Source organism: Aedes aegypti, chromosome 2, assembly GCF_002204515.2.
Source record: "Aedes aegypti strain LVP_AGWG chromosome 2, AaegL5.0 Primary Assembly, whole genome shotgun sequence".
In the NCBI taxonomy this organism is placed as follows: domain Eukaryota; kingdom Metazoa; phylum Arthropoda; class Insecta; order Diptera; family Culicidae; genus Aedes; species Aedes aegypti.
The window spans coordinates 264,772,803-264,794,516 of NC_035108.1; the positions used below are offsets into that span (position 1 = coordinate 264,772,803).

Consider the following 21,714-nt stretch of genomic DNA (forward strand, 5'->3'; position numbering starts at 1 on the left):
CACATGGTGTTGTGATGCGGTCATTGCTGCGATTGCACGTGGCATTTGTACTGTAGGTAAATTTTGACCATCTTGAGGAGCTCTGGAGGAAGCTCACATTTCAATATATTTTCAATCAAAGTAAGTCGGGATTGAACAAATTGATTTCAGACGGAAAAAAAAATACAAAAAAGTGAACCTCAAGTCGGACATCAGTGGAAACCATTCTCGCAAAAATGGTCTGTTTCAGCGAAGACAAGAACGTGAAAATTCCAAATTTCAGTGACTTCCGCAAATCCTTTCTCTACACTCCGTGCAATTGTCCCTTGGTCGATTGTGACTTCTCTGGTCAGCGGAAGGAGTCCACCAAGCGCAAGTATCGCACTTCCCGCCGTACTCGCAAATTAGCCAGACCAAAATGTCGCGGAGCGAAGTTCTACCAGCGACCGGTAGCGCAATACGGCAGGACCATTCAGATGATACGAGCCTACCAAGAGCCTTACGCATCGACGCGGATTCAACAGTTGGCGCTTCCGAAAGTACGCAAATTGATCGCGGCTCGAGATGCGTATCGTCGTTTCATCAACCGGTGCTGGTACGATAGATTTGGGAAGCGAATCAAACGGAGCATGTTCACGGTGTACAGCCGACTGGCCAATGTCAATCTACCATCGTCAGAGTAAGTGATATGTCTAACAGAAAATGGCACCTATCGACGTCGTATATAGGGCCTTATACACGGCTAATGTAGAGCTGCTTAAAAGCTTATTAGCATTAAGGTGAAGATGAATCGAAGCCCAGCCTCAAATTTTCAAGAGCACAAATCTGGAGAACCATACATTCACTTAAGCTGAAAACTTAATCGATTGGTCACTAACTATCTAATCGATTATGTTTTGAGCTCAAAGGGGTGTTCGGTTCTCCTGATTTGTGCTCTTGAAAATTTTGAGTTTGGCTAAGATTCATCTTCACGTTAAGGACTGTTCTGTTTTATAAAGTGGACAGCTTGTATCTGTTATATCTTTTTTATTTATTAATGAAATCATAATCGGTTTTCTGTGCATCGTTCACCTACTATTCAACGATGTTATAAAATTATAATATCTAACAAATTGCTTGTGATTGAAGAACTAAAAAGTTTTTTTTCCAAAAACTCCTATGAAACGCTGTTCTTTGAATTTAAATATTATTTTTCACATAACAAAAATCCTCATTTTTATGAACAAAATGTATGTTGATGCCATTTACTATTCTACTGAAAGAAGAGCTTTCAAACTACCAATAATTTCACTAATCTCTGCCACTAGGTCGCTCTAGTGATTTATCCATTCAAAGTTGCTGTAAAACCATCATTTAGTCCCAATAGTAGTAGTAAAGTAAAAAGCGTATTCAAAATTGGTGTAGATTGCTGAAGAAACTGTATTTGTATGATAGATAAGAAAATCATGAGTTTTAATCGCATTCTAAGGTATAAATTTTACTATTTATAGCGTCTTATTGAAAAATCTTATTTTTTTTAAACATACACGCATATTTACAGATCTACAGCAATTTGTAAAGTTTTTATCCAAATATTTTGATCGGTTATCTCAGAATAATATATTATGAAAAAATGCATGGAAAATAAACTTGTTTAAGTGTTGCCAATTTTGATGATTTTCATTGTGCTTTGATAGTTTTTCTGAAAATAACGCAATTTTTCTGTATAGTGCTTTAAAAATGACAAGAAGATTAAATAAGCAACATTATGGAGGCGTGAGCTATTTGCCACGTAAACACTAGACTAGTACTTCCATCCGGACGCATTTTATACCTGGAAGATCTATACAGTTCAGTTATCAGTCAGGGGATTCTTCACGTTAGATCACTTTTTAAAAAGCACAAACTTTAAATACAAAAGTGTCTATTGATATAAGTAACCTTACTTGTACACCTAACTAGCAAGAACAAGAGACCGAGCCACGCTGCTGGCTCGCTTTTATTAATAATTAGTGCACACCTTGCACATTCCTATGCCTAACACCTGATTGGTGCACCGCGTGGCGTGATACCGCCGCGTTGCGCGCCAAACGTTCCTATTGGCTAATCCACCTACCAGAGTTTCCTGACTACTCCCCGTCTACTTGAAAGCCGTCCTCGGCTTTCGCGATCTTCGGCAGCTACGGTCCTCCGTTGCTCCGGGCGTTCGTCGGTGTGCAGGGTCTTCATTGTTGCGGGATTAACCTCGGTTTTCTAGGCTCAGGAATGGTACTAAGTTCCTCTCTCGATTCTGGTGGCATCATCTCTTTCTTGTTGACGTCACTAATGCGTAGGATAATACCTCGGAATAGCCAAATGAAAAAGACTCCAATGCATATGATCATCGTAGTAGAGATTGACCCGAAAGAAAGCCATTTGAAGATGTTGAGCCTTAACTGAATGTTTTCCGTGGTAAGGTTCAACTTCCTAAGGGTTTCTCGATGCTCCAGGTGAAATGTCTGTAAATACTCTAGGGGTATACGGTCTATAATTTTGGTAGCATTTACCTTTAGTCCGGTCGTTGGTAAGAATGATTTGGTTGGTATGATGGTGTCCAGGTTGACGTACTCCTCTCCGTCTATGTATACTGAGCAATTTGACATTTTTTTTGATTAGAAAGGATCCAACTAAACTTCTCGGTTCCCTCCCCTTGGTTATGCGACCTTGCCGCGATGGGAGGGCATAATCCATTAGCCCATATGATGGAAACCAAAGGCGTAACCTGTAGTGGTGGTATCACATTTTGGCATTTTTTGCTTAAAGCCGCGTCATAATTCATATGGCATAGACGCAATAATATCTCGGATGTGATCCAACGGACATTCTGCGTCATTGATAGAATTGATGCCCATTTCAAATAATTAATCTATTCGAAGTGGACATTAATACTATTGGTGACGTTCAGTTTGCCTTTTGCTAACCAGAATGATCCGTAGCCACTCTTACTATTAGCTAGCTAGATACATCGTTATCATATACGACGTAGGGAATACTTAGGAACTCTTAGGAAAATGACTAGTAGATTCACTGAGTAGAAATAAGTGGCGACAATCTTATTTTAATATGGTTTTTACATTGCCATAATAAGAAATACCTCTTTTGTAACAGCGGTATAAATAATCTAATTCCAGCTTCATTTTCGCAAAATTTACAAGTAGAAAGTAGGCGTTGTGAAGCATTGCATTTGCCACCGAAAAGTGAATCTTGTAGGAGACTGTAATAGAAGCCTAAGGTAACTTTACTCTTCAATATTCACTATAAAAATGACTATGGAAAGTAAGACGCTGAGATCGATCATTAGGGTACACTTGCTAGTTTCGAAAAATTGTTGAACAGACAAGGAAAGCGACTTTTTCTTTAAGGATATATGAACGTAATGACCAATAAATACTTTTAACAACAAAAAATGAAATTAACTAGAACTACTACTAAACAGCCTAATTTTGTTAAGACTTGACGACACTTGACATTTAAGACTCTAATCTTACGTAAAAGACAATAGTAATCAGAATAGCACTTGAATGACAAATTATTCAAAACCATTTCGACTAGACAGTATTAGTAATGCACTACTATTTCAAACAAATTCTACACTACTATTTTAAACAAATTCTAATGGAGCTGCTGATTTTCATAATGCTTCCTTTTCTCAGAAGCAAGGGAATATGGGTACTTTTCAAAAACTACCACGTCACAATACTAATAAAAAACAGTGTTCATGTGGGCGCCATTGCCTAGTCCGTCTGAGTATTGGTCCTGGTAGAGGGGAAACTTGGCAAAAGCCAGACCGAGGGTTCAGCCTTGACAAGTTAAGCTGTCAGGCAGCTCCAACTGAATACCATACAAAAAAAAAAAAAAAAAAAAAAAAAAAAAAAAAAAAAAAAAAAAAAAAAAAAAAAAAAAAAAAAAGGATCCAACTAAACTTCTCGGTTCATCCAAACAGTTTGATGATATGGTAGTGTTTCCGTTGTTGATGATGACATTGACTTCATCAATTCTCTTGATGTGGTTCTTGCTGTATGCCTATTCTATGGGACAATCGGCTGAGCTTCCACTAGTTAATTTCGTAAGGCATTCATCTGTCGGTTTGAGGTCGGAGTTGGAACAAATGTAAAGGTTTTTCAACTTTGGACATGGTGATTGAACTGTGTATGATTTGATGCCTTTAAGGAGATAATTTGACTGGATGTGGATTTTCGAACCATTATTGATGATGGGCTCTATGTAGTATAACTCGTAGTTGATGGCTTTTATCTTGGGAATCTTAAGAACGTAGATTATTTGTAGAGCATTGTGTAGGATATAAGCGCCTGCGATGTCGAGAATATCATTGGGTGAGTCTAAGCCAAGGTGGTTATCCGAGATAAAATTCCTGGCTAGCTGCAGCTCCTGTGCGGTGATGAGACGGCTGCTGGGGATATTTGCCCTAGCCAATGCAATGGCCTCTTCTATTGTTTCTAAGTGTTTTGTTAATTCATCTATGTTGAAAAGCAAGTTGACTGAACTCATCCGATCAATAATTTCGTTAGAGACATTTGAAATGAACATTGATAAAGATGTAGACATATTTTGAAATCTATTCTCAAAGTACCGGTTAATTTTGACTTGTTCGTTATTCTGGTCTATCAATAAATTTGTGGTTCTATTAATGATTCTCAAGTCTTCCGCGTCAGGGCTACCGGAGATGTATTTCCAAGCTGAACCTAAGGTTTCCCATCTCTTTCTACGTCTCGACGTAACTGGCCTAGTTTGGTGTAAGTTCCGGTTAGTTTATTTAATTTTAGATTAATCAATGGCCCTAACATATCATCTTTCCAAACCCTATTTTCGACTACTAGTTTAATCTGCTCGATCGCTTCCTCTATGCCCTCTAGGTTTATTTTGTGTAGAATCCTAAGGCTACTGCTGCTGATTCTAGTGTCGCCCATCATTACCACTGCAAGGGGGTTCTGCCCAAGGTCGTGGACATGTAAGAATTTTGAAGCCACCGTCGCCAAAAAACATAGTCTGAAAGTAAAATAGTTGGGTGTTACAGAAGTTTGATGTCAGTCTTGTGTGTTTTTATGTTATGTCCGTCGGTGACAGTCTTGTCCGTCTGTTTTGTTACGTCTATCAGTCTGTATCGGTTGCCAGAAGGGTGTGGCTTAGCCTTTCCTTTGACCAATACTTGTTTTTCACTTAAAATTTTGTATTTGTTTTCATCTGCTTTAGTTTTGTCGTTCTCGTTTGTGGCCATTCGCGTCTACGAAGGTAATTACCACAGTTGACCCTATGCGTGAAGCTCCGATTATTTTACATGGCAAAGCATAGGAAGTCAATTTTCAAATGCTTCTAAAAAATTCAAAACACTTTTTAATTAAATTCTGTTAAGTGTACGGGGTTAGACTATTGATCAACTATAGAATCAGCAGCATATTGAGAAAAATATATAAAACTCAAAATTATATGCCTAAAATGTAGCCCATCAAAAGTATATCAACAAATACTGAAAAGATTTTAAATAACTATTGTAGTTAATTTTATATGAGCATTTGAAATTTCGCTTCCTATACCTCGCCGGGTAAAATTTTCGACGCTTCACGCATCGAGCAAACTTTTCCCAGATGGCAGCACCGTACCTTCGTACACTCGAATTGCCTTGATATTGTCCCGAGCGGTTTGAATATTCCTTTGCCTCGCGAGATTAATTTCTGCAGGGATCAAGGATGAACTCGAAAAATTTCGCGGGGTTTCAGGTTGGTGGCGCTATGCTTCGTATCATTATAGAGCGCTGTTATAATTGCCAGTCCCTCGTAGAGAGTCAAGTTTTCGACTTTGCTACGATTAGCTAGGTACATTTCAAGCAATGTATTGTGGAATCGTTCCACAATCCCATTGCCTCTACTGTCACTAGCGAAGTGCAGAGCGACTCCTTGCCTCTCCAGAAATTCTTTGAACCGAGCATTTCTAAATCCTGTTGCCTGGTCACAAGTAATCATTTTCGGCAATCCGAAGATTTTGAAATACTCGATAAGTGCTTCTGTTAGCTCTTCAGTGCTTTCGCTGGAGATTTGATATAATTGCGCAAATTTGGAGAAGGAATCTACGACGGTTAGAAATTTCTGAGTCTCTTTAAAGGCTGGGCCACAATGATGTGAGCGGCAACGCGGCGCGGTAAGATTTGACAGTTAACCCATACATTTTCTGTCAAAACCTGCCGCGCCGCGTTGCCGCTCACACCATTGTGGCCCAGCCTTAACGTATACGTCAATAAAGACGTTTCCAAAAGGCTCGTCGTATATTCTTCTCGAAATTGGAATTTTGAATGGTCTTCCTTCGTACTTTGCGAATTTGCACTCTTCGCAATTTTTTACGAAGGTTTTGACTTTACCTAACATACCAGGAAAGTAAGCAGATTTTCTCACTTCCTCGTACGTTAGTTTGTAATTCCTATGGTTGAAATTATGCGATTTGCGTATAAAATCCTGTTGGTCCGTGGCTGAAATGCGATCAGGTAATAGAATGTTAGAATAATGTATCTTTAAATTTTTATTAAAATCTGTTTCGATGATTTCCTTACAAATCTTAATTATCTCTAACGGTCCAAAAATGCCGTTACTTTCGGCTGGATCTAAATATTTTTTGATTATAGCCGCCAATTCATCTCTTGAATAATTTGACTTGTGAAAGATATGCCTTCTTTGGCTGGGGAAGACCTTCCACATCACATGCGGGCTTTTCCGGTCATTGCTATCTAATCGAATAATCAATTGGTTTTGAAACTTATTGATTATTTCGGAACCATAGATAGCGTCATTTGGGTAGCATTCGCTGAAGAGTTCCTGTAAGTTTAACTCGACTGGTGGGATTCGCGATAATCCATCAGCTACCACATTTTGCTTACCCTTCTTGTAAACGATTTTGAAATCATACTGCTCCAAGTAAAGCCTCTGTCGAGTGACTCGTCCAGTGGCATCGGTAAGCTTGAGCTCTTTGGTCAGAGGCTCATGATCAGTGTAAATCGTAAAAGGTTTGCCATAGAGGTATGGTCGAAATCTTTTAGCAGCAAAATAGATAGCTAGCAGTTCTTTGGCTGTCGCGGAGTAATTCTCCTCTGCCTTGGACAGCGTGCGTGAAAGGTATGCTATCGGCCTCTCCTTTCCGTCTTCTAACTGCGACAGTACTGCTCCAATGGCAATGTTGGAGGCGTCTGTCGTAAGAATGAATGGCTTATTGAAGTCCGGATAAGCTAGCAACAAATCTGTAGACATGATTTGCTTTAGCTTTTTGAAGGAATGTTCAAAGTCTTTGGTGTCATAGTTTATGACTTTGCTTTTACCTCTCAACTGGCTGGTGAGTGGTTTGGCAATGTTAGCAAATCCCGGTATGAAGCGGCGATAATAGCTAACGGTTCCAAGGAAAGACTTAAGTTGTTTTGGGGTTTTTGGTAGTGGCCAATTTAGAATAGCCTCTATCTTACTGGGGTTTGGTTTCACCCCTTCTGTGGTAACAACGTGACCGAGGAACTCGACCTCCTTGCGGAGAAATTCCGACTTGTCGCATTGCACCTTGAGGTTTGCATCGCGTAATGTCTCTAGGACTTTCGCGATGTCCTTAACATGCTCCTTCAGAGAGGATGAGAATATTATGATGTCGTCCATATAGACAAAACATCTTATTCCCAGGTGTTTCCGAAGGACAGAGTCCATAAGCCTCTGGAATGTTGCAGGGGCATTCTTTAGGCCAAATGGCATTCGAACGAATTCGAATTTGCCGTGGTCTATATTAAATGCAGTTTTTGGGATGTCTTTAGGATCTATTTCGATCTGGTGAAATCCACTGGCCAGATCTAATACTGTGAAATATTGGGCCTTTCCGAGCCGGTCTAGTATTTCACTGATTTCTGGGATAGGGTATCGATCTGCAGGAGTTTTCTCATTTAACTTCCTGTAGTCTACTACTATCCGGTATTTCTTTTTTCCGGAGTTATCCATCTTTTTGGGTACCACCCAGATGGGTGATGTCCAAGGAGACGATGACTCTCTAATTATACCCGAATCAAGCATCTTTCGAACTTGATCGGATACTTCATCCCTTAGATGATAAGGGTATTTATAGGTTTTTTGGTGCACTGGCTTATCATCGCTAGTTTCAATTCGATGCTTAACCTCGTGCGTGAACGTCAGTTTTTGGCCTTCACTAAAGAAAACGTCCTTGAAAGGTTTGAGCGTTTTTACTAGCTCACGTTTTTCTTCCTCGTTCATGCGACTTCCGTTGAAGTTAATTTTGCAACAAGTCTCATTTTGATTCAAAAGAAACTTTTCGTTTGCAAATGGTTTCATATTGGCTTTCACACCTGGTTTAACAGTGGATAAGTGGACAGAAGCTTGGTGTCCCTTGGCGGAATATAAGCCAGGTTTCAGCGAAATGCTTGGGGTGAGGTTTATTTCATCCTCGATTAGAAATGTGCCATCTGCCGTAGTGCAAATCGTTACCATCTGATCGGTCTGTTCATGAAAGTTCATCAAAGAGGGATAGTATCGTGCGAGTTGATACTTTTTATCACCTACTATAAGCTGGTGGTTTTTGGAGTCAATCAAGGCTTTCATCGATGCTATGTTTTCATACCCGATTAGGCCGTCGAAAAAATGATGAAATTTGAAGACATGATAGGGGAGCTTTGTGCTGAATGCCTCCGAAAAGAGGTTAGCGTGAACTACCTTGTCAACAAGGAATTTCCCATTATTATTTGAAACAATTGAAGGAGACTTCGCTTTGGAAGATTTTTTAACATGTTCGGGGTTAATATATGATTTATTAGCCCCAGTGTCGATTAAAAAGTTGAGGTACCCTTTTGTGGTAGGAAACCTCAGGTATGGTATAAAGTTCAAATAGGTCGTTCTTTGTTCTTGACCGTCTGAAAATTTAGCTCATCGCATTCTGTGTCACTGTCCAATGTATCGTATTCTTCCTTCTGTTCCTCTTCTTCAGGTTCACTTATGATATCATTCTCCTCCGTGTGATTAGTCTCGGCCCTTGGCTTACTGTAGAACGGTTTTTTATGTTTATGAAAGGTGTTGGGTTGCGAAGCGCTAGCTTGTGGGGGACGAGAATCGTTTGCCTGTGCATTCTGTGATTTGTATGGAGTAAATTTGCTTGAATACGTTTGCTTTTGAATGGGTTTCCTAGTTTCGGCGTTTTGATTGATAACGACGGATTGATAAGCGTCGTCAAGGGATTTTGGTTTAGAATTGCGGATAATTGAAGCTAATGGTTCACTGATCCCATCTAAAAATTTGGTCACTGTAAGGATCTCCAGCAGTTCGGTTGTGCTTAATGGGTGGAGCTGTAGGTTTGACTTCAGCTTCGTATTTAATTCTTTTATCTCATTAAAATACTTGCTGTTGCTTCTATCACCCTTGCGTATATGAAACAATTGGTTAAGATTTGTTACGAAATCTCTTTGATCGCCAAAATTGTCCCGAAGAATTTGTTTCAACTCTTGTATTGTGTCTGGATTGCCGTTTGCACAAACAACTGTACGGGCTTCCCCTCTTAATTTATTTTTTATAGCCCTTAAGTAGTGGGCGTTTATAGAATCTGGAGCACCGTTCTCTCCTTTAATTTTGAACTCTTCGAAAAGTTCATCTACTTCCTGGAGCCAGGCATTTAATTCCTTTTTATTGCCTGTGTATTCGGACAATTGTTTAATTGGGTCGGGAATATGGTAAGCATTTCCCGTCCCTTGAACGAGGGCTTGAAGCTGTGCGATCTGTTCCCTCAACTGCTCAAGTTCACTGCTGTTGTCACGATCGCGTGGCATTTTTACGGATAGAAAGTAAGGCTGGTATAGGCGGGAATTATTACTTACGATAAAATTCGTAGCATCTATTCCGGTTCTGTGAGCGGCTTAAATGTTGTCGTCCGTCCGGTCGATGTCGCTGCGGTGCTCGAAGGATGGTTCCTCGTGCTGATGCGGAGCGTGATGCGATTCCTCTGGAGCTGTTACACTAAGCACTTTAACAACACTCACTTTATAAATATCCCACTTCTGACACCAGTCAGGGGATTCTTCACGTTAGATCACTTTTTAAAAAGCACAAACTTTAAATACAAAAGTGTCTATTGATATAAGTAACCTTACTTGTACACCTAACTAGCAAGAACAAGAGACCGAGCCACGCTGCTGGCTCGCTTTTATTAATAATTAGTGCACACCTTGCACATTCCTATGCCTAACACCTGATTGGTGCACCGCGTGGCGTGATACCGCCGCGTTGCGCGCCAAACGTTCCTATTGGCTAATCCACCTACCAGAGTTTCCTGACTCTCTAAATTCAAAATATTTCTCTCTACAGTGATACCTCCATGAGTCGATGTTCCATGACTCGATATCGACTCATGGAACCATACTAAAAACATAATTTCATGGTTACTATGATGGTCCCTAGAAGCAGCTTTCCAAAGAATTGCTGTTCCATGACTCGATATTTCCATGAATCGATGATCCCTTCAATATCGACTCATGGAGGTTTCACTGTATAAAAATCGACGAAATTGTTAGTCCAACATTATCTTGATTATTTTTATTGTGATTTCTTATTAAGCCTTCTTTGAAAATAAAAAATATAGATTGTCGAATAATTCAGCCATTTTCAAATAACTATTTATTTTGATAATCTCCAAAAAATCGCCCGCTCTAAACATTGTTCCAAGCATTGTTCCTTATTGGTATGAAATTCTATTATTTTGTTGCCTTTTTTATTATCACCACAACGTACAATGCACTTTTGTACGATTGCGATTTCATTGATAAATTTAAAAGATATTGCTTGCACAAGGTGTTCACTTCATAAAATGAACAGTCCTTACACTGCCCATGTTTGCATGGTCGACGTAACCACCAGCACTTCTTTGCTGGGAAATGCGTTTTTGTGTTCCCAGTTGCATTCTAGAATCTTTCAACAATTTCGGTCAAATAATCTGCGCCTTTGCTAAAAACTGAAATTCAAAAGTTGACTGGGTTTGATCAATTTCTTACTTTTGTCATCTGTAGACGCATACGTCGTTTTATCCATCCAATCGTAAACACCAGGTCACTGTCATAGCAATCTGGTTCATACGCTAAACTATCCGAATAAATACTCGGCAAAGCGGGTGTTTCTTCAAATAAGTTGATGTGTGTGCTCTTAGAATCGAAAAATATGGTTATTTTGATAGTAATATGAAGACTTACAATCTATTTGAAGGGTATACAATTTTAAAATTTTGAAGACTCTTTAAAAAGTGTCACGTAAGAAAATGTGTTTAAATTTTATTATTGTTCACGTTGAAATTACATTAATTATAAACGGATCAATCAATCATGCTCGAATTTTGGATAATTGATTATTTATAAATTATTAATATAATTTATAAATTTTTATAAACGCTTTAAAAAAATACAAATTTTATTTTTTCGAATTTTATTTTATATTTTCGCCGAAAAGTCTATTTTAGGACCATTTTTTTATACAAAATCGATGACCAATATCTCCTAACCGGGTAGAGAAGAATTGCAAATGATACAATCAAATAATACAATCAAAATATAATGTTAGTGTTAAAATTTGTTGTTGAAATAAGTTAAGGTTAAAGTTAAAATATCAAAAATAGTAGGGGTAAACGGGGCAGTATCACCACCAGTTGAAAACCGCATATATTCTTAGAATTTCATCAAGGAAATGAAGCAATAAACATGTTGTTCGGTCTCACCGCAACGATATCTCCCATTCGCTTTATGCTAGGCGCACTCGTAAACAGCAGCAGCGCAGCCGTGTACATTCAATTTCTCTGCTTTCTCCCCCAGCTAGCAGCAAGCAGCCCAATTGCTTTGATGCTCTTGCGTTGGGCTGCGTGATGCTAGCTGTCGGCGCTTCAATCCTTTGTAACTTTGTAACCCATTACACTCATCCGTACTACCTCTAGGATATATAAGAGGCACCTCGTTCTGTATGTAAGTTAGTTGTAAGTTGTAATCGTTCCGCATAGTATTCCCCACCGAGCAGGAGCACTGCCTCTCGGTGGTGGCAATAAATTATCGTGAGATTGAAGTAAAAGAGTTTCGTTAATCGTCTGCCCCTTCGGGACCTAAAGAAACACAACGTAGGGCCTGGTCAACCCTGGACGAAACATTGGTGCCGTGACCAGGATAACGGACACCCCGGAGGAACGATCGACGAGTGATGGACTACAGCATCGGACAACTCACCCCGGGCCGAAGTGTCGCCCAAACGGACCTCGCCGTCCACCTGTAGGACCTAGCGTCCACCCGCCGGACCATTGTCGTCCATGCATCGGACCCCTGCGTCCATCCCAGGACCTCTGCCGTCCATCCGGACCCCTGCGTCAACCTGTTGGGACCCTCGTGTCCACCCGCCGGACCAATGCCGTCCATTCCCGGACCATCGCCGTCCATTCCGGACCCCTGCGTCCATTTGTGGGACCCTTGCGTCCACCCGCCGGACCTTTGCCGTCCATTGCCGGACCCCTGCGTCCACCCGTCGGACCGTCCCGTCCACTAGCAAGGCCGAAGTGTCGACTTGCGAAGGAAACGTCCATCTGTGCAAAGCCGAAGAGTCGATTTGCCGAAGGAGAGCGTTAATCCCCCGTCGGACACCCGCTGGATCCACGCATCCAATTATCAGACCGTGATCGTCATCAATGGACCCAAGCGTCATTACAATCAATCAACGATCAAGCGAAGTTTTCATCCCGTCCAAGTGTTCTGCCACAGCGAGAAGCGAAAATCATTCCCGTTCACCATCAAGCGAACGGCATCAAGCAACACTACCTAGACTGACTGCGCATCACCACCGTCGAAACCGTACATCTTACTCTGCCAACAGAAAGCTGTCTTCGTTTGCGCCGAGCCGAGTAGCAAGTGGAAAACTTTCGTTTTCGGGCGGGAGTATGTTCGGTCTCACCGCAACGACATCTCCCATTCACTGCATGCAAGGCGCAGTAAGATATAGCAGCAGCGCTGCGGTGTATGTTCAATTCAATTTCTCTGTTTCGCCCCAGCTAGCAGCAAGCTGTCGTCGTTCGCGCCGAGCCGACTACCTACAGTAGAAAACATTCGTTTTCGGGCGGGAGTATGTTCGGTCTCACCGCAACGATATCTCCCATTCGCTTTATGCTAGGCGCACTCGTAAACAGCAGCAGCGCAGCCGTGTACATTCAATTTCTCTGCTTTCTCCCCCAGCTAGCAGCAAGCAGCCCAATTGCTTTGATGCTCTTGCGTTGGGCTGCGTGATGCTAGCTGTCGGCGCTTCAATCCTTTGTAACTTTGTAACCCATTACACTCATCCGTACTACCTCTAGGATATATAAGAGGCACCTCGTTCTGTATGTAAGTTAGTTGTAAGTTGTAATCGTTCCGCATAGTATTCCCCACCGAGCAGGAGCACTGCCTCTCGGTGGTGGCAATAAATTATCGTGAGATTGAAGTAAAAGAGTTTCGTTAATCGTCTGCCCCTTCGGGACCTAAAGAAACACAACGTAGGGCCTGGTCAACCCTGGACGAAACACATGTTATAAGAGCCCATTAACAAATTTCATAACGCTGGAGGGAGTGGGTCTGTGCCCATAAGATGTTACCGGATATGCAAAATTATGAAAACATCTATACAAAATGCGTTACGAAGGAGTGATTGGGTATCAGAAAAGACCGATTTCAGCGTTATAAAGTTTGTGAATGAATGCTAAGTCAGTGCCCTAAACTTAAAAAAAAAAGTGTTCGAAGACACTGCCCACATTGCCCCGAAATGCTCTAACACAAATCATCGTTTTAGTATAATGATGTTTGACTGTTAGAACGTTTTTTTTAATTTAATCTTTATGCACTAGTTGTTTATAGATGTAATTAACTCTCAAGTGTAGTGAAATAAATAATTGAATTTTAAGATTATTGGTCTCAGACAAACCAAAAATATGGTGCTCATAACGCCCCATCGCACGATGGGGGATCGCCATACAACCACACTGAGATTAAATCTCCATTATATTTTATGTGCAAAAATCAGATAAAACGGCTTCTAGAGTCTCAAACTTTGATCTATGTGTAACATTTAAAAACTATTAGATTCCAATAAAATTTACTGCCATTTCATTTATTTATTTATTTATTTATTTGATTACTTCCATCGGACATCATGGTCTTAATGAAATACTAATACTAACACAAAAATGTAAACATAGTCAATTTATAAAACGTGTTCTGCTTAAGCATTGTCTAAAAGTATTTGTTAAAATCAAATACACCATAAGCTTGTCGGAATTCATTGCAAATGGAATTTAACGGATCATTTGCTTCATAACCAGTATTCCTGGAAGCTATCTGGATCGGTTGCCTTGTCCGTAATACGCGCTCTGGAGCATAAAATTGCATATTTTGAAGCAAAGCAGGACAATCAACCTCCGTACGAACAATTTTCGATCCATAAACAGCTCGGCTATTTTTGCGCCGGACGTGCAGCGGTTCCAGTCCCAGCAATCTGCAACGATGATCGTAAGGAGGCAAGTTCAACGGATCACGCCACGGTAGATCCCTCAAAGCATGTCTCACAAACTTACGCTGAACTGCTTCTATTCTGGTTATCCACACTGCCTCATAAGGTGACCATACTATCGAAGCAAATTCTAAAATGGATCTAACCAGAGAACAGTACAAGGAACGCTGACACATCGGGTCATTAAATTCTTTTGTAATTTTTAAGATGAAGCCCAGTTGACGATTCGCCTTGTCAATGATAGTGGCATAATGCAGTTTAAATGTCAATCTGTAATCCAACAAAACGCCCAGATCTTTGACCTTGTCCACACGTTCGAGTTCCTGACCATTTATATTGTAATCGTACAAAATTGGTGATTTACAGCGACGGTATGAAATCACACAGCATTTGGAAACGCTAAGGGTCCATTCATTTATTTCATAACGCTGAAATTGGCCATTTCGGACACCCACCCACCCCCTTGTAACGCTTTTTGTATGACTATCATTCGGTTTTTGTATGGACCGTAACATCGTTAGGACACCCACCCACCCCCTCCAGCGTTATGAAATTTGTGAATGGGCCCTAACAGCCAGGAAATTCATGGTACACCAGCGTGCGAACTGGTTCAATAGCTCCTGGAGCTCTCTGCAGTCCGCTTCAGTTCTCACGACGAGGAAAATTTTTAGATCGTCTGCGTAGATTAACAAACCGCCATTTGCAAAAACGATAGTCACGTCATTGAAGAACAGCGAAAACAGTAAGGGTCCCAGGTTGCTGCCCTGCGGTACCCCAGATGCAGGGTGAAAAGGATGCGATACAGTAGATCCAACCTTCACACAGAGACTCCTGTTTTTAAGGTACGATTGTAGCCAATTACACATTCGTGTTGAAACACCGAGTCGGAGTAATTTCGCCAACAGAATCTCGTGGCTCACAGTGTCAAAGGCAGCCTTGATATCCGTGTAAACAGCAGCGTCTATTTGCGCTCCATTATCCATTGACCTAATGCAGGTCGAAGTAAAATCAACCAAGTTACTATCTACCGACCGCCTAGGGAAGAAGCCGTGTTGAGCCTCACTAATATAGCAACAGAACGAGCTGAACATTACTTTATTAACAATGGTTTCCAAGCATTTCGCACCTGCTGAAAGGGATGTTATTCCACGGTAGTTGGCAAAATCGGTCTTGTCGCCCTTCTTGAATACCGGCCGCATGTAGGATGTTTTCCAAGCAGTTGGAAACAGTTGCGATTGCAGCGTTAAAAATGCTTACCAGTGGAGCCACCAAAGAAGCACCACATTTTCTAAAGATGCAGGACGGAATACCATCAGGTCCAGGGCAATTCGATAATTTAAGCTTCTGTAATGCAGCATAAACCATTGATTCATTGACATGAAAGATATCAAGGTCAACAACGTCACGTGGCATTATACAAGTGGCAGCTTCAGTATCCTGAACAGTAGGAATGCGGCCAACGAAAACGCTTCATATAGTATCCACACTCAAAAATAGAAATAGTCACAGAATTACTAAAGTTTATGCACTAATGACTATTGTGCATAAACTTTAGTAACACTAAATGTCATTTCACCTGGGTTGAAGCTGAGCGATGCTTCAACCCAAGCGAATTGACAAATAGGAATAAAATTCCCTGCAGTGGTTCAATTCGGTACAACGAACAGAAAAAAAACTGTTGAGAAAATCCACTCATCAGTTTTTAGTTTCCGAAGGTCTTGTAGGTAAAATGTTATTTTATAAAATTTGATTATGGCGAAGGAGGCCGTCATTGAAATTTGTACGCGTCGTTGATGATTGTTGCTAATTCATCTCACGATTTCGAATCAAGGAAAATCAGTTGGTTTTGCACTGATACAGCTGAAAAAGTATCAGCATCATTTATGCATGTAAGCGCGTACAGTGATACTTTTTCAAGTCAATATAAACTATCAAGACTGAGTTTTATCACTTTGAAATGCAAGCTGAAGTTCAAAAGTTCATGCGTTCATTCTGGGCTACCTATGATTTACGTAAAAGCTATATGAAAAGTGCGATGGAAAAAAATCACGTATGTTTTCACGTAACAATGACGTTTGGATTATTTTGAGTTATAATTTATTTATTTACATTTCCATGAGTTCAGTTCACAATGATTAAAACAAACAAAATGGCGGATCAGGTCTTCATACATCAGAATCAATAATAAAACGAACTGAAACAAACAAATCCTTAATTTAAAATGAAGTTTTATTGTCGTTGTTTCAACAATAAATCTGATTTAAAATACTGCTAGAAAATACAAAAATATTTCTGTTTTGTAAAAAAATGGAATGGTGTTTGTATGTCACGAAATGGCTTTATAACGGGTCAACGGATTTGGAAGATTACTTTCCCATTTTGCTCATCATGAGTTCCGTCGTGTTTGTGTGCATAAAAATACCAAGATATTCACCGGGAATGTTGGAAAAACGAGAGTAATCGGAACTGTCATTTTGTATGGGACGATCCATAACGTTTTTAAACAGCCTACTTGATGGCAAGACGAAGTTTGCCGGGATCACAAGTTGAAGATATTTGAAGTTCTCTGTCAAAATTTCATGTCGATTGCATACAGAAACAAAGTTACAGCATCCCAAAGTTGTGCATTTTGTATGAAAATCGGCTTTAACTACTATTACTCTGAACACAACTGAAGCTAGGTATTTTTGTGTGTTCCAATAACCGCTCATGCAAAAAATTATACAAAATTTTAAACTGTCGATTTTAGCATTCAGCTTTCTTTATTGCAGTAGTGACTATGGTTTGACCATAAAAAATATCATGAGCGGAAATAGGAACACTTAGATGCAGTAACAAATGCAATTAAATTATTTTTTTATGCATGTGTTTCAAATTATTTTTATTTTGCCACTGATTACCTATACTTGGGCTACATTGTGACATAAAAATGGTATTGATAGACTCAATAGTTATTTTATGATAAACATTTGAACACATAACTTCCCTCAAATTAGCGGAATCTGGTGCACTGATTGTATTTTGCTATTGATTAGTTATTCGAAGATTTTAAAGTGTAACATATTAACAGCAAATTTAGCTATGACTGAATATTTTAATAATGATGTGATATTGAATCCCATATATTAATAATATAATACATAATGGGAAAACTAGATATGGTTACAAAATTTGTTATTTTTTATCATCATTTTGAATCACTCACATGTACCTCACTACAGTAATAAATTTTGAAATTTTGAGTTGTTATTTGACAAATTGAAGCATTGTGGTGACTTGGTTGGACCTTTTTCAGATCCAAAATGGTAAAAATGACCCCGGAACAATGGAAACAGCATCAACAATGGTTGTCGAAAAATGCGCTACCGAAACCGCTCAAAAAGCCAGAGAGAAAACCTCGCAAACGAGTGCCACTAATACAACTGTTGGATCGAGTTATGGATCTATCTGCGCCTCGTTGGACGTGTAAAAAATACGCAGGACCCGTGAAATTTAGAGCGGTGGAACCGGGTGCACTGAAAGCAGTTGCAAGTGATCGCGTAAAGACACTTTGCCAACCCAAAGAACGACATCGACGAGCGAAAGGACCTTATAAGGAAGACTTATCTATCCCAAAATCTGCTCTAGAAGCTGTTGGTAAGTTTGAAAGTAAAACTTCTGATTATTGTTTAACAAATAAATAACGTATGATTCACCTAATTCAAATTGAAGCGACATCACGTGTAGTTGATCTTGCTAAACCAAAAGTCTGTCGGAATGTAAAGAACGAATATCGCGAGAATCCTTTCACGGTGGACCCTCGAGCGCTTAAGGCAAAAGCGAGTGACCGCATACTGGAGCTTGCTAAACCGAAGAAGGTGAAGAAATAGAACACTAAATTTTTGAATATTTAGCTATATTTTGTTAAACAAATTTAATTGTAACATCCTTGAACGAGAACAATGGGAGTAGTTGGATAATAAATGGTTTCAAATGATTTTTTTATTCGAATGATGACTGTTTCAGTACTTTATTTCGGTAGGAAGGTAGGTATTTTAATAAATAAGATTTTTATTCAAATCAACGATCCATAGACGGGGTATACATAATGTTGCTAAAAGTAATGATCGCGGGAGCTAGTTTACGACTTAAAGTGGTTCGCTTGCACTTAGTACGGTGCAGTGTTTAATACAGATGCGTGGTTAATAGGTGTCTTACTTAAAACGCAGCCAAGATGTCGCCAAGGTTTGCAACTTCCTATTGCAGGTTGTGGATGACGGCTTTGGTGAAATCGTCGGTAGTTGATTGCCCGCCGAGATCCTTGGTGCGGACTTTACCAGCCTTAAGTACGTTCTGCACGGCCTGGAAAATCATCTGGCTGTATGGTAGCAGATTTACGTGACGCAGCATCTTTGATGAACACAGCAGAATAGCAGTGGGGTTGGCAATGTTCTTGCCCACACCTTCAGCGAAGGTGTGACGCGCGCCCTATAAGTTATAAAGAAAAAATAAAACAAAAATTAGGTTGTGCAGATCTCGAGTTAAAAACGCTGTGGATGTAGAGTACCTAAAGTACCTAGAGAGTAAAGAGAAGAAGACAAAAGTTTTCCTCTTATGGCAAACTTTGGACCGGGTCTTAGTCTTTAAATTTCGGCACATAAGAATGCCAAATTGCAATTTTTCACCTGAGTCAAATAGGGGAAGGCGGGGCAGTATGGTCATACGGGGTAAAATGGGCCACCTTTTATTTGAGCTTAAAAAAACAGATTTTGATCTCAATAACCTTAGGACCTCGTAAAGTATGCTTCAATTAGTCACCACTGTGAAAACCACGCAAAAATATGATTTTGAACTTCATATATCGATAAAAATCTGAAACGTTGATGCTACTACGAAAATCTTATAAGATTTTGAATGTAAAAATAAGCTTTGCATAAAGTTTTGTTTATTTATTTCAATTTTTTCACTGTAGTTCGTTCTTCCATTATTTATAGACATTATGTACTGCCCATAACTGCATAACAGTCACATTCGACATTTTTGACAAATTGGAGTTAATACCGGGGAGAGTCATCAAATGATAAATACTTTCGATCAACTTACTAAAATCTGTGAGTTTTTTCTAGAAAATTCGAAAAAAATACCAAGTTGTTTTGTCACACTGGCAAATGTAACCGCATAACAGTCACATTGAGATTATACATGAGCCTCATAATGTAGTAGTAACGAAATTTCTATCAGAATTATTTTCTGTCTATTCACCAAATATGCGGTATGAGTTGTACAAGATTTCAGCCTCAAATAAGCTCTTTTGAATTCTTAATGATTTTTTGAAATTTTTTCTGCTCGATTTACAAAATAGGCCCCTTAGTTTCCTCCCATACTGCAGTAAAATATAAACTTGGTATCCCATTTACTCAATGCCTACTTTTGTCGAATGTTACAAATATGCAGTTATGGGCAGTGTACAAGAAATTGTATGGATTCTAAAATAAATTCTCAATAAAACAAAATGTATATGAAACATCTAGGAACGGGGCAATATGGTCATAGCCGATCAAAGCTATCTTATCACAAAAATAGGTAACCAAAAATGGCATGTCATTTTAGCAGTTTCAATGCAATATTGTTGTCGCACGTAATTTCAATTAAAACTAGACTTTTTAACTGGTAAAACTTATTTGAACGACTAAGTTTGAAAACTGAAGCTCTTAGAACCATGATTTATTGAATTGTCAGCAAAATATACCTTTTCATGATTCAAATCAGACTTCAACCCAGTTTTTGTACTAAACTCTATCATACATTATTGTCTTCTTCTAAATTAAACCTTGCAAACGGTTTTCCAATTAAAATAATAAGATTTAGTATGGTGGCTCATATTGCCCCGTAGGGGGGACCATTTCGCCCCGTATAGTGTAGAGTCACACACAAAATAGTGTTTTTAAAAATGTTCCCAAAAAAAAAATCTAAGTAATCTTTTTACTAAAATACAACTGTGGTAAGAAAGAAGATACTTCAAACTACAAATTAAGCTTATGGATTAAATTGTATTGTGTTTCTATGCTTTCAAGAACTTTTGCTTAGGTGGACCATACTGCCCCTATTGACCCTAACACGGCACCGCTAAAACGTCAAATAGTGAACCCGTACATAGGTCCATTGTCGTTCTCGTATAGCGAGGTAATAATTCTCGACTCGAGTGAAGTGACTCTCCATTTGATTTACAAGTTAAGTCACTTAACTCTCTTTGTTTATCATCGTGAACTGAACGGAACTTTCAACTGCATCAGTATGCTTCTTCTTGAAAGTTTTTTAGTACTGCGTTCTCGTGTAAAAAGATTATGCCTCATTCATTTCTATGGGTTTTGACGTTATCTACGTCTTACGGCAATATACTGGGTGTCAATTGAAAATCTAAAATTTTGCGACCGTCACGAAATTATGTAAGATTTTGAACGCTAATAACTCAGTCATTTATCGATGGATTTTCAATATTTTCCCACCAATCGGTCGGAAATGTATACAACAATTTCCTCAAATGGAGAAAACTATTGATAATTGACAATAAACTATTGAAAATTGGGACCCCTTTCTTACGCAACCAATCACGTGCAAGCAGTTTTCCACGCTTCTTTTGCGTTCCGCTTCGCACTATAAAAGCAGACCGATTCCTGCTTCTTCGCTCATTCTTCTTTTTGCCGTCAGACTGTAAACATGGTCGGCGAGCAAGTCTCGAGTGCCTTTCGCATTCTCAGCTCAGTTTTCAATGGAACGCGAATGGAACAACAACACGCCGCCGCGACTGAAGCCGCTTGTTGAAGCGCCCATCGTCATCGCCACCGCAAACCTCATCGGGCGAGGAGGATTTCTATCAGTGCGCCGTCAGCTCCTCGCTACCAGAGGCAAGCTGTTGATCATCAAGCGGCGGCAAAGCAACGAATGTCTGGATTGTGAAATCGCTCAAGATTTCCTAATGGACTCGCGCTTCCAGAATTGGCGCTACAGGAATCGGGGCGCAAAGGTAAGTTTGTACGAGATGGCTGAAGAAAATCGAACAAAGCCGCTTGTTGAAGCGCACATTGTCATCAGCACCGCAAATCTCACCGGGCGAGGAGGATTGCAACCAGTGCGCCGTCAAAATGTGTCCGTGTTACGCAAATTCAACAATTCAATCGGCCCTTTTCAGAGCCAACAAATGTGTTTTTAA

The 21,714-nt window shown here is 39.7% G+C and overlaps 2 protein-coding genes across 2 annotated transcripts in view; one reads left to right on the forward strand and one right to left on the reverse strand.

Annotated features, from left to right (window-relative positions):
* LOC5572924 (testicular haploid expressed gene protein) lies at positions 1-18,501 on the forward strand. The gene is made up of 3 exons (XM_001654209.2): positions 1-658; positions 17,821-18,161; positions 18,237-18,501. Exons 1-3 carry the CDS (start codon positions 216-218, stop codon positions 18,392-18,394), a joined length of 942 nt encoding a protein of 313 aa, XP_001654259.1. The 5' UTR covers positions 1-215; the 3' UTR covers positions 18,395-18,501.
* LOC5572925 (isocitrate dehydrogenase [NAD] subunit beta, mitochondrial) overlaps positions 18,404-21,714 on the reverse strand; it is an 11,496-nt gene continuing 8,185 nt past the window's right edge. The window contains exon 5 of the mRNA XM_001654210.2: positions 18,404-18,992. Coding sequence (XP_001654260.2) covers positions 18,762-18,992 — 231 coding nt within the window. The 3' untranslated portion in view covers positions 18,404-18,761. The remainder of the gene's footprint in view (positions 18,993-21,714) is intronic.